General features: G+C 39.4%; 4 protein-coding genes across 4 annotated transcripts in view; 3 read left to right on the forward strand and 1 right to left on the reverse strand.

The window, feature by feature from the left end:
• Positions 1–857, reverse strand: part of EAH_00043160 (multisynthetase complex auxiliary component p43, putative) — a gene marked incomplete at both ends in the record, with an annotated part of 3,281 nt that extends 2,424 nt beyond the window's left edge. The window contains 3 exons of the mRNA XM_013394990.1: positions 40–207; positions 499–621; positions 753–857. Of these exons, the coding sequence (XP_013250444.1) occupies positions 40–207; positions 499–621; positions 753–857 (396 nt within the window). The remainder of the gene's footprint in view (positions 1–39; positions 208–498; positions 622–752) is intronic.
• Positions 858–1,717: 860 nt separating this feature from the next.
• EAH_00043170 (hypothetical protein, conserved) lies at positions 1,718–3,702 on the forward strand (the record flags this gene model as incomplete). Its single annotated transcript, XM_013394991.1, has 2 exons — positions 1,718–2,517; positions 2,937–3,702. 2 exons carry the CDS (start codon positions 1,718–1,720, stop codon positions 3,700–3,702), a joined length of 1,566 nt encoding a protein of 521 aa, XP_013250445.1.
• A 2,661-nt stretch (positions 3,703–6,363) lies between these two features.
• Positions 6,364–8,204, forward strand: EAH_00043180 (hypothetical protein, conserved; the record flags this gene model as incomplete). Its single annotated transcript, XM_013394992.1, has 4 exons — positions 6,364–6,438; positions 6,989–7,345; positions 7,538–7,802; positions 7,975–8,204. 4 exons carry the CDS (start codon positions 6,364–6,366, stop codon positions 8,202–8,204), a joined length of 927 nt encoding a protein of 308 aa, XP_013250446.1.
• A 2,376-nt stretch (positions 8,205–10,580) lies between these two features.
• Positions 10,581–13,022, forward strand: part of EAH_00043190 (hypothetical protein, conserved) — a gene marked incomplete at both ends in the record, with an annotated part of 8,271 nt that continues 5,829 nt past the window's right edge. The window contains one exon of the mRNA XM_013394993.1: positions 10,581–12,944. Coding sequence (XP_013250447.1) covers positions 10,581–12,944 — 2,364 coding nt within the window. The remainder of the gene's footprint in view (positions 12,945–13,022) is intronic.

Genomic DNA, 13,022 nt, shown 5'->3' on the forward strand with positions numbered 1-13,022 from the left:
ACCCTAAACCCTTGAACGTAGACACTATGTGCTGCTCACCATAAAAGCATATACGGAAGCCATTCCAACGAGATCTGCTGCTGTGAGGCTGTTGCCGCAGAGGAAAGTGTTGCGTTCAAGTGCTGAATTAAATTCATTCAAATCGCTGGCACCGGTGACTTCATATCCTTTTAGAGCGCAGAAACAAAGCCACTGATTAATAGCCGCCTAAAGTAAAAAGAAGAAATAAAATAAAGGAGAATGTTTGCTAACGAGAGACAACGACAGAAAAGAAAAACAACCAGGTGTATGGATACAACAAACCGAAATAAACAAACATATGCTGCATCAACGCTAACAGTACACCGCAATCAAAGCAATCGAAGCCTTTACCCATTCATTCATTCAATGTGTATATTGCTATAAATAGGAGAGGCGATCACTGAACATATATAACGGCATACAGGAGAAAAACAGCAAAACAACACAGAAGAAGATAAATGAAGAGAGACGGCTAACCTGTTCGTCAGCGTTCTTCTCTGGCCCAAGAAGAACTGCCTTTGATTCAGATTTACTGCATAAATAACGGATAATGGTGGCAGGTTCTTTGAATTCGCCTTCTGGAGTGTACAGACAAAGCGCCTACACCGCACATTGAAACGCGGAATCGAGGACTTTCTCATGAATAAAAAGCAGCAAAAATCCGGATGCTCATCAATTATAATACAGTAATAATTAAAATTCAAAAACAAAACAAAATCTTATGCATTTACCTCGGAGATCGCCTTCGCAGCTCTGCCGCCCAAAGCACTGACTGTAACTACACCAGGTTTGAAGGCGTAGGAAGCTACGAGGGCGCAGGCGCCGCCTCCAGGCATTCCAATAGGATAAATAAGCTCCATTCCTTTTTAAATAAATAAAGTATTTAATTAAAAGAAACAAAGACAAAAATGCAGCAGCGTAAACACCAACCACCCTCCAACAGCGCCAGAAATACGCACGAAGAACCCGAGCGGGTTTCGTCTTCTATCTAATTGAACCTCCGAAGTTAATGAAGAAAATCTTGAAAAACAGTATTTGTTTATCAAGAAAATGAAGTAAGAGGGCAGCAGCTGTTGCAACACCGCCCAGAAGACGACGCACTGAAGGCAGTAAGACTCCTACTGATTTATATATTTCCTCTCCTTCTCGTGCAGCTCTTCAGGTGTATGGACAGAGGTATCCATATAATGTATTGCTGAGAGCACTGAAATATGCTTTCAACACTTTCGTCTTCGTTTTCTCTTCCTTTACCCTGTTAGCCGCCTTGCATGCACAGCTGCATGCACAGGCGCTCTCTTTCCCCCTCCAGCCCCAAAACAATATTCACTTTAGCAGATTTCTATTGAATTGAATTCAAGAGGCTGTATATTTAAAACGAACAGCTTAAACGAGTTTATGCTGCTGAATACAGAAAGAGGTAGGGCAATGCGTCTCTACTATCTCTCTCTCTCACTGGCGCCGCAGCCTTATCTCTTCTCGTCGTTAGGAGTTAGTTCAGCCCTAAGCCTTTTTATCTGTTAAAAAGAATATCTGCGGTGTGTGTTTGTACGCATACTGCTGTACAACAGCATCTCCTGCTGCACATCATCTGCTGCAGCAGCAGCAGCATCATTTGCTGCTGCAGATCACCTGCTGCTGCTGCTGCTGCTGCGCATCTTTTGCTGCTGCTGCTCCACCGAACTAAAGAACAGAGAAAATGAATTCTGTCAGAGAGCTTATGCGTAAGGAGAGACTGCGGCGACAGCAGCAGAGAGAAGCCGCAGAAGCAGCAAAGAAAGCAGCAGCAGCAAAGGCAGCAGCAGAAGCAAAGGCAGCAGCAGCAGCAAAAGCAGCAGCAGAAGCAGAAGCAGCAGCAGCAGCAGCAGCAACAAGAACAAAGACTCCAGTTGCTGCAGACTCACTCATTCTAGAAGGATATAACAGCGAGGAAGATGAGCAAAAAGACGAAGCAAAATATATTAAAACAAATACAACAAAAACAACGCCTGAGGGGCTTCCAGACGATTTCTTTGATGACCCAGAAGAAGCAGCAAGAGCAGCAGACGAAGAAGGAAGCCAAGCAGCAGCAGCAGCAGCAGCAGCAGGAGCACCAGCAGAGCAAGCAGATGCAGCAGCAGCACCAGCGGAGCAAGCAGATGCAGCAGCAGCAGCAGCAGCAGATGAAGATGACGAAGAAAATGTGCTGGACTATGAAATCGAAGAGCCTGATGAAGCGCTGCTGCAGCCGCAGGTCTCCGATGTTACAGCAGAAGAAGATATAAGCAGCAACGGAGCTGCCAAGACAGCTGAAACACCAGCAGCAGCAGCAGGAGCAGCAGCAGGAGGAGCAGCAGGAGCAGCAGCAACATCGGGAGATGCTTCTGAGAAGCAGGAAAAGACTAAAGGAACAGCAGCAGCAGCAGCAGCAGCAGCAGCAGCAGATGGAGAAGATGCAGCAGCAACTTCATTTGTTTTGAGCAGCATTGAACTCACAACAGCCATCGACGAAGCACACTGGTATAGCCCTTTCTCTACAGCACTTCACAGGTAATAATAAACCTATTAACTTTTAACCTCGTCATGCTACTCCTTGCTGCTGCTGCTGCTGCTGCTGCTGTCCGCGCCGGTGCTGCTGGTGCTGCTGGTGCTGCTGCTGTCCGCGTTGTGGTTGTTGCTGCTGCTGCTGTCCTCGTTGGTGCTGCTGCTGTCCGCGCCGGTGCTGCTGCTGCTGCTGTGCGTTGCTGCTGCTGCTGCTGCTGCTGTCCGCCTTGCTGCTGCATGCAGAAGTTGCCTTCGGCAGAGACTTGTCTAGCAAGCAGCAACGACAGCAATAGCAGCAGCAGCAGCAGCAACAAGAGCTTGAGTAGCTGCGTGGATTGAAGTGCTTCAGACAAGCGTTTGTGCTGCTGCTGCTGCTGCTGCGACATTTGCTGCAGCGAAGTGCTGGTAGAAGAAGAGCGGATCCAGCAGCAGGAGCGGCGGGCTCAGGAGGTGGCGAAGCTGCGTAGTGAAGCAGCAGCAGCAACAGCAGCAGCAGCAGCAGCAGCGGCTGCTGCTGCTGCAGGTAAACGGAAACGAAAGGCTCAGCAGCAGCAGCAGCTTGAGCAGCAGCAGCAGCAGCAGCAGCAGAATGAGTTGCCTTGGGGTTTCTTTGATGATTTCGATAAAGATGCAGCAGCAAGAGGCGAGCTGGGGCCGTCGGAGCTGCAGCGGCAGCAGCAGCAGCTAAATGCAAAGAAGCGACAACTTGTTGAAGATATAAAAGAAGGACGACAAGAAATCGCGCAAGAAAAGAAAGATATAAGGGCCTTTGTTAATCAGGTTGTGCAGCTGCAGGCGGAGCAGCAGCAAATGGAGAAGCAGCTGCGCACGCTGAAGCAAAAAGCAGAAGAATTCAGACAGCAGCAGCAGCAGCAGAAGCAACAACAGCAGCAGCAGCAGCAGCAGCAGATGCCAGAGCGATGCAAAGTAGAACCGCAGGATCCAGACGACTCAAAGAAATATGCTGCTGCTGCTGCTGCTGCAGCCATTAAGGAGGAGAAGCAGCAGCAGCAAAGAGAAGCAGCCGCAGCAGCAGCAGCAGCCGTTAAGGATGAGAAGCAGCAGCAGCAAATAGAAGCAGCAGCAGCAGAAGCAGAGATAAGCGAAGGAGACTCCGATGCTGACGATGATATGACGTGGCGTAGCAAATGCCTTACATGAAGCAGCAGCACCTGCTGCTGCTGCTGCTGTTGCTGCAGCAGCTTACATGAAGCAGCAGCAACAGCTGCTGCTGCTGCTGCAGCAGCTGATTGAATTTGTTGCAGCTAAATCAATGCAGGGAAGTTCGCATTCGATGCAGTATCTATCGGAGGCTATCATGCAAGACATTAATTATATTATTTATAATTATAATTATTTATATTATTTATAATTATAATTATTTATATTAATTATAATTATAATTATTTATAATTATAATTATTTATAATTATAAATAATTATAAATAATATCAATTATTAATAATTATATGTATTTAATTATTAGGATTATAACGATCAACATAATGCCTATAATTTATAATAATAATAATAATAATTTATTATTATTATTATAAATTAATATAATTATTATAATTATATTAATTATAATTATAATAATTATTTTTTCGTTGATCTGCTGCGCTGCAAACTTTTGCGGGTTTGTTTAATTTTTTGTCTTAGAATATTAAAAGGCAATTTAATTTAATATACAGCCTCAGACTAATATTTTCTTTTTAAATATATATTACATATAAATTAGTGTTTATTTATTTATTTATTTATTTATTTATTTATTTGTTTATTTATTTAGGGTGTATGAATGCAAATAGGAGAGTTCTGCTATATTGCAGATGAACGGCCTTACAAAAACATTTGCTTGAATTGTTTATTTATTTAATTAATAATTATTAATAATTATTAATAAATTAAAAATTATTATTTATTAATTAAACAGACAATTCTTTAATTTATTTATAAAGAGAAACAGACTAAAGGGAGACGCTGTTAGAAAGCTATTAGGGGTATTTAATTAACCCTCCTAAACCCTAAACCCTAAACCCTAAACCCTAAACCCTAAGGTTAGTCGAGATTTGCTGCATAGTCATTGTGAATAAAAGTAAATATATAATTATCAGGGTTGTTGTTGCTGCAGCATATCTTTATCGCGGGTTAAACTTTAAAGTTTTTTTGCATTTGTATTAACATCAATTTGCTTTTTATAACGCAGCTAATAAAATAATGCGTTTAGAAACAAAAGAAAAATAACTCTAAATGATAATGCAATTGAATATGTATATATATATACATGTATACCATGTATATATATATATATATAAACATGTATATGTACACTGTATATCTATATCTATATCCATACATACATATGTATGTATATGTACATATATGTACATATATATATATATATATATGTATGTATATATATATGTAGATAAATAGATATAGATATATATAATGTATATATATAATATATATACTATATATAACATATATAATATATATACTATATATAATATATATATATATATAGATAGATAGACGGATAGATAGATATGCATATAGATATTATACACCCATAGGGGGGTCTTGTCTTTACGATTTTTTGTGTGTTATTTTCATTCTTTTACGCATTTAAATTAAAAGAATTAAAGAAGTGCATTAAATAATTAATTAATTTATTATTTAGCTGTCTATTTTTTTTGTTTTGTTTTGCTCTGTGTGTACACCTTCAACTTCTTAAAGGAGTTAAACTTCAGCATAAAAATATGCTAAAAAGATATTAAAGGATGAATTCCTTTGATTTTTAATTAAAAATAAATAAATTATTTATAAATATTAATTATTTAATAACAACTTTATCTTTTTTTCGCTATTTATACTTCAGCCCCGTCTTAACGAGGGCTGTGTGTATGCATGCACGTTGTATTTTGATTGAAAAGGAAGAAGAAAATAAAAAAGGATGAAAATATAAAAATAATATTAAAAATTAATTATTTTTAAGCTTTTTATGATGGCTTCAAAGAGTTTTTTTGCTGTTATTGTTGCAGCAATATCTTTGTTCGCAGCACTCCGCTTGAAGGAGTCGATAACAAATTCAGCAATGAAATATAAACCATCAGAAGAAGAAGAAAATAATATAATAAAGGTATTTTTAAATAAATTAATTTTAATATAATATAAACAAAACAAAATAACACAAAGAAAGACAGTTCTTCTCATACACCTACTTCGCTCCTTCTTCACCCTGATGTTGTTTCTACGTCTTCTTCTGATAATTAAGTAATCAAAACAAATACAAATAAATATAATTATAATTATAAATTAATAAATCATACAATTAATAAATTACTTTTATCTTTCTTCTTCTTCTCCTTGGTTCAGCTGCTGCGCGTCTGTTATCTACTCGAATGCAGGTTTTGCACTTCGCTACACTAATATATATATATATATATATATATATATATACATCTCTTTGTATATATATATATATATATATTATCATATTTATTTGTCTTTATATATATATATACATAATATTATAAGTATATGTAAATATACATACATATATTTGTATATAAATATATACACACACTAACACACACACACACACACACATACATATATATATATATAGATAATACTCTATATATATTATACATTATATATATTATCTATATTATATATATTATCTATATTATCTATATTATCTATCTATCTATATATATATATTATCTATATTGCTGCAATGCGTAGGTGGGTTCACTTGAGCGTTTATCTTTTTTCGTTGAGGTGGAGGGTCTGAAGCTGCACAGTTGGCTGTATATGCCTCCAAAGCAGCAGAAAGAAGTTAATCCTCCTGCAGTTGTTGTTGCTGCTTATGGTTTGGGTGTACAGAAGGTAAGATAATATTCTCTTTTAATCTTATCTTCTTTTTATCTTTATTTCGGCTATTGTTTTTATCTTCTGCAGACGAATATATGTATATATATATATATTATTGTATATTTGCTTAGATCTGTTCTTCTTGTTTTTGGGTTTAGTCTTTTCGCTGCTTGTCCTCTCTATGCCTTGCAGTTTCTTATTTCTTCTTCTCCCTTTCTCTCTCTGTATATATATATATATATATATCTTTCTCTCTTTCTCACTGTCTCTCTGTCTCTCTCTCTCTATAGATATATATATATATATATCTCTGTCTCTCTCTCTCTCTGTATATATAGATATATATCTTTCTCTCTCTCTCTCTCTCTATATATATATATATATATATATATATAAGTATATATATCTCCCTCTTTCTTTCTCTCTGTCTCTCTCTCTCTGCGTCTTTCTTTGTCTCTGTCTGTATCTGCATCTCTCTATTTTTATCTCTGTTTATCTGTCTCTCTCTGGGTTTTAGGGTTTAGGGTTTAGGGTTTAGGGTTTAGGTTTTGTGTGTTGTATTCAGGACATGTCTATGGTGCCGTTTGCGCAGCACATAGCAGAAGAAGGATTTGCAGTTGTTATATTTGATTATAGACATTGGGGTGTATCTGAAGGAACGCCGCGTCATGTAGCGAACCCTCACAAAGAAATTGAAGATTTAAAAGCAGTGCTGCAGCATCTGCATGCATCTAACGGCCTAGGCGGGCGTGTAGACCAACACCGTATAATGCTATATGGAGCTTCTTTAGGGGGAGCCCTTGTCCTAGCCACAGCAAGCCTTCTTAATAAAGAAAACAACAAAATAAAAGACAGTATTAAAGCTGTTGTTGCTGCAATTCCATTCGTCAGCGGAAGAAACGCCCAAAACAATACAATAAAGGTAAAGAAAAGAACATAGTATGACAATTCAGGTGTACGTACAGCTGCAGATATTCTCACCTCCATGCTGCTGTATACAAGGCATTGAAAAACAGAAAAGAAAGGCATTAATGATGAGCGTGTTGCTCTTTCTTGCTTGCTGCTGTTGCTGTTTGAAGGTGCATCGAGGGTGCTGTGTTTGATGTATGTGCAGCAACGAGGGCTTGGTGAAGCTTTAGGCATATTATGGGCAGTTCTGAATGACGTCGTAATGAGTTTCTTTTCTACAGATTCTGCAGTGTACATACCAATTGCACGCCCGACTACCGCAGAGGGAATCAGCGCTTTTTTTATTTCTGAAGACGAATATAAGCTCTGGGCCTCTCGTACGCCTCTGGAGCATAAAAAATTGGAAGGGGCTTGGGAAAATAAATTGGCTGCAAGAACATTGTTCTGGCTGACGAGATTTCAAGTAGACGGTAAGCGAGAAAACTACACGTACACCTCAAATATTCGCATAGTTCAGGTGTATAGGCAGCTCCCAGATACAGAAATAAGGAAATGAAGCGGAAACCTCGGGTATTTTTGTGAATTGTCTGGACAGAATTGTTTCTTTTTCTTTTGTGAATCCATTGAATGTGATGATCGCAGAAATTGCCGTCAATTTCCTCGAGGTTCCCACCCTTATCATTGCAGGCTCGGAAGACACTCTGTGCCCGATCGAGCCTATTCGAAAGATGGTGGAAATGCATGCAGAAAAGCATGAAAAGAATAAAATAAAGCTAAAAGAATTCCCTGTTCGACATTTTGATTTCCTTTCCGCTAAGTATTTCTCCTCTCTCGTGCAGACAACTGCCGCCTTCATCAAAGAATTCGCCTGAAGATTGAATAGATTGAATTGATTGAATTGATTGAATTAATCGAATCAATGCAAAGAAGATCAATAAACTCTTTTTCCCTATTTTTTTTTACTTTCCTCCGTCAGCTGTTCCGGAGATACTCAACCCCAGGGAAATGCGCGCGTATTCTCAACAGAACCTCCAACCCTAAACCCTAAACCCTAAACCCTGAACTCGCAGGCAACAGCTCAGAGGCTGAATACAGACAACGGACAGCCGCCTTTGTTCTCTTCAGCTATCGTCTGAATGAATAAGCTCTCTGGTTTCTTTCTCTACTGCGCATATCAGAGTCTGCAGCGCTGCAAGAAGAAAATATAAAAGAAAGGTCCGAAGGGTTCGTCTTCTTCCTGTTTCTGAAGACCTCCTCACTTTAAGTTGGTGTTCATTTACGCTGCTTTAAAAGAAATATGCATTTCTTTATTTTTTCTTCATCTTTATGCTCTTCTTTCGTTTGTTGCGACTTACGGCACAGATATATCTCTGCTATGGAGGGAAAGAACCCCCTACGGTGTACAGCGAACACAAACCTTTCATATATAATTTATATATATATATATCAATACGAATAAGTATTAAGTATAAACATATATGTATGCATATATATATATATGTATAGGTATATATATTTTTGTATTTTTATGATAATGTATATTTATGTGTATCTGATATAAGTGTTTATATACACCTAAGTAATACAACAATAATAATTATAATAATATATATATATATATATATATGGTGGTTATACTTAAGTTAGATGTTTGTGTTTCTTGCTTCTTCTGCTTAAATAGAAGTAGCAGAAGAATATCAACGGAATGAATAAAACAAAATAAAATAAATAAAACAAAACAAAATAAATAAAATAAAATAAAATAAAATAAATAAAATAAAATAAATAAAATCAAATAAAAAGAATTGGGAAAGACAGAGAAGAGAAAAATATTTTATTTAGAAGCATTTGCTGCATCGGTTTGTTCTACTAGAGCGAAGTGAAGTGGATGTTCAAAGAAAAGAGAAGATAATAATAATAATAATAATAATAATAATTATTATTATTATTATTATCTTCTCTTTCTCTCTCTACTAGCCTACCCCCCTTTAGTATTATTAGTTGTTGTTAAGAATATCTTAAGAGAGGAAATATGCATACAAAAGAAAGAAAAAGAAATAAATAATAAACTCCCGGAGAAATAAACAACAATTATTCTTTTAAATACTCAATATATGCATCGATTTAATTATTTAATAAAATAAATTAATAAAGATATTTTTGAGCTGTACAGACACCTGAAGGAAGTAGAAAATATTTCCTTCACACACAACACTTTAGTATTGAATTGTAATATATTTTTTTGATTTTAAATTGCACATTTTTGCAATTTATTTATTTATTTTCATTCTCTTCTTCTTTCACAATCTCTCCCGAAGTCGAGAGCTGTCGTCACCGCAGCAGCAGCTGCTGCAGCTTCCTGCGCATGCAGGCAGTTGTTATATACCCCTAGACCGAATTAAAAAGATAAAATAAGAGCATAAAGAGGTTTTAAATGAAGAAAAATGAAGGAATTCGATGTATGTGTATGAGTAGAGAGGCTTGCTGCTGCTGCAGCAGCAGCTGCTGCTGCTGCTGCTGCTGCTGCTGCTAAGAGCGGGGCCTCTCTGCTTCTTCTGTGTTGTCTGGGTCTAGCTAAGGAGCTGCTAAAGATCTGATTGCAGTTCTTAAAGATATACTCGTCTATGTTTCTCGCAGTATAAAACATGTGAGGCATTAGTTATTAAAAGATTAAATAGGCTTCTTCCAGCATAAGTTTGCTGCTTCTCATCTTTTCTTTTTCTTGTATTATCTCCCGCTGCTGTTGCTGCTTCACTGCTGCACTGCAGCAGCAGTGGGGTGGTGTAGAAGGCGCAGCAGCAGCAGCAGCATTTTCAGCATTTCTTTATTATATTTTCTTATGTTATTGAATTCGTATTAACTTATTATCACCACATCTCTTTGTGCAGCAGCTCTCTTATCTCTTACCTCTCTCTCTCTCTCTTTCTCTCTTCCTGCTGCTGTTTATTATTTAGGGCTGGAGCTGTAGGGCTCTTTTATTATATTATTATTTATCTTCCTTCTTCATGTCCTCTGTCTTTAAACAGCAAACATCTGCATTAACAATCTCTCTCCCTGTCGCTCTTGCTGCAGCAGCTGCTGCTGTTCCTGCTGCTGCTGTTGCAGCTGCAGCTGTTGCTGTAGCTGGTGTTGCTGTTGCTGTTGCCTGAGTTTGTGTGTAATGAGTTAATATATATATCTGAAGATTAAGAGCAGCACTATTGAATTAAAAGAAATACCTTGCTACGCATGCATACAGGGCTGCAACAATGTCTGCACTGGATGAAGCGTTGCCCGAAGGAGGTAGAAACGAAGATATAAATATATCATCATCAGGTGTACGTGATGAAGATAGAGGCGGTGGAGGAGAAGCAGCAGCAGCAGCAGGTTTATTAGAGTTAGAATCTCAGCTGCAGATAGGCGCAGAAGTCTCCGCAGCAAATGCTGCTTCTATTGTTCTGCTGCAGACGCCTATACCTCGCTTAGAGCTGTGGGCTGCGTTATTGCCGCATGCACAAACAGAGTTAATAGAAGAGTTAGGAGGCGGATATCTATTTTTTTTATCGGGAGACGGTTTGCTGCTGCAGCTGCTGCAGAAGCAGCATCTACATATTAATATTAAACGAGGTCTACAACCTTTAAGAATAATCTATCAAGCAGAGTTGCTGCTTGAGCGTATAAGAAAAGCAGGAGGCAATTTTAAAGTAATATTCTTCAGAGTATTTGCTGCTGCTGCTGCTGTTCATCCTCTTTTTTTGCTGCTGCGGCAGCTGCTGCAGCTGCATCTTCAGAAGCAAAACGTAGATGTTATAGTTCTTGATGATTGGTGCGGCTCTGAGTTTGCTGCACTTGTATCTTCTCTGCATCCTCTCTTTTTGCTGCTCAATGATATACATATTATTAATAATGAAGAAGAGCAGCAAGCTCTAGAAGGCGTAGAGGATGAAGATGATGATGATGAAGAAGAAGAAGAAGAAGAAGAAGAAGAAGAAGAAGAAGAAGAAGAAGAAAATAGCAGAATATTAAAGGATCCTCGAACAGAGTTAGAGAGAGCAGGACGTGCGTGGCAGGTAGATAAAGCTTTGCCGCTTGAAGCTGTTCAGCTGCTGCAGGAAGCGCAGCAGCAAATTAAGAAGAGGGGTTCTCGCTGCTGCTCGTTCTTGCTGCAAAGTCTGTGTCTTGCTTGCTGCAGCCTTAGCTTAGATATTGCTTTTCTTAAAGATCTCGTCATCAAACCTACTAAACTATTTGCTGCTTCAGCTTCCTGCTACGCCGGGGCTAACCTATGGAGAGTTATGGAGAGTAGAGTCAACAGCAGCAGCAGCAGCAGCAGCAGCAGCAGCAGCAGCAGCAGCAATGGCGAGGAGGGAAAGGAGAGGGGAACTGAAGAGCAGCAGCAGTGCTCGCTGCAGCAAGCGCTGCAGCAGCACAAACAAATGCTGCAAGATATAGATCTGCTGCCGCCGCAGCTGGGAAGCGAGCAGCAGGAAGAGGGAGAGAAGCTGCTGAAGAAGCTGCAGCAGCAGGCGCAGCAACAGCAGCAGCAGCAAGAGCAGCAGCAGACTGCACCTTTGCGTTATTTCTTTGTCGAGAGTTATTGCGAAATATTTAAAGAGGAGAAGTTAGAGCAGGAAGACCCGCTGCAGCTGCAGCGGTTTGCTGCTGTAGCAAAGCTGCTGCTGCTGTCTGCAGCACTGCAGCGCGAGTTGCTGCTGCTGCAGCGAAGCAGCGGCTACCGTCCTTCCTACAGCAAATGTAAATTTGTATCAGAGTTTTTATATGCTCCTTTGAAGCTGTTCTGCACACAAGCAGAAGCTGTCTTGAGGAAGGCAAACGAATTCTTGCTGCAGCAGCAGCAGCAGCAGCAGCAGGAAGAGCAGCAGGGGAAGCTGCAGCAGCAGCAGCAGCAGTTGCTGCAGCTTTTAGATGGGCGTGAGCTAGCTGATTTTTTTGACGGTAAGCTGTTAGTGGTGATAACAGCAATTGCTGCAGCAGCAGCTCGCCGCAGCGGCTGCTGGAGTGTATCTGCAGCTTCTTTAGGATTAAACTCAGAAAAAGAAGCAGAGTTAGAGAGGCTTTGGGGTGTATGCTGCAAAGGAGACCTTAACGATGCTCTTAAGCCTCCTTTCTTACCTATATCTCTTGAATGTTTAAGAGAGTTCTTGCAAGACAGTGCAGCATTACCACCCCCTAGACTGCCTCCTGCTGCTGCTGCTGCTGCAGCAGCAACAGCAACAGCAGAAGGAAAGCAACAGCAGAAACAGCAGGAAGTAAATCTGCTCGCGCTGCCCTCTACTATGCTGCAGCGAATGAGAGCAGGTGCAGCACCTAAGGGTTCTTTGATAGATGTTGTTATTAAGGAGGATAACGAAGAGCTGCAGATTGTGCAGCGCGAGACAGAGCAGCAGCTGCTGCTGCAGCAGCAGCAGCAGCAGCTAGAAGACAGCGATCTTGAAGCTAGCGAAACCGAAGACACTGCAGCAGGAACAGCTGCTGCTTCGGACTCGGAGAGCGAAGAGGCATTGAAAGAAGAAGCTGCACATACACTCCGAAAAGTAATTCAACTCAGAGCTGTTGTTAATCAAAGAAGAACTGAAGAGCTTCAACCTGCATTTGAAGATGCACCCAATGAGGTATACACCTCAAATGCAGATGCATATACACCTCAGATATATGAATATATATATATATATATATATATATATATATAT

The sequence above is a fragment of the Eimeria acervulina genome, genomic scaffold, assembly GCF_000499425.1.
Source record: "Eimeria acervulina Houghton genomic scaffold, Eah_scaff572, whole genome shotgun sequence".
Lineage (NCBI taxonomy): Eukaryota > Apicomplexa > Conoidasida > Eucoccidiorida > Eimeriidae > Eimeria > Eimeria acervulina.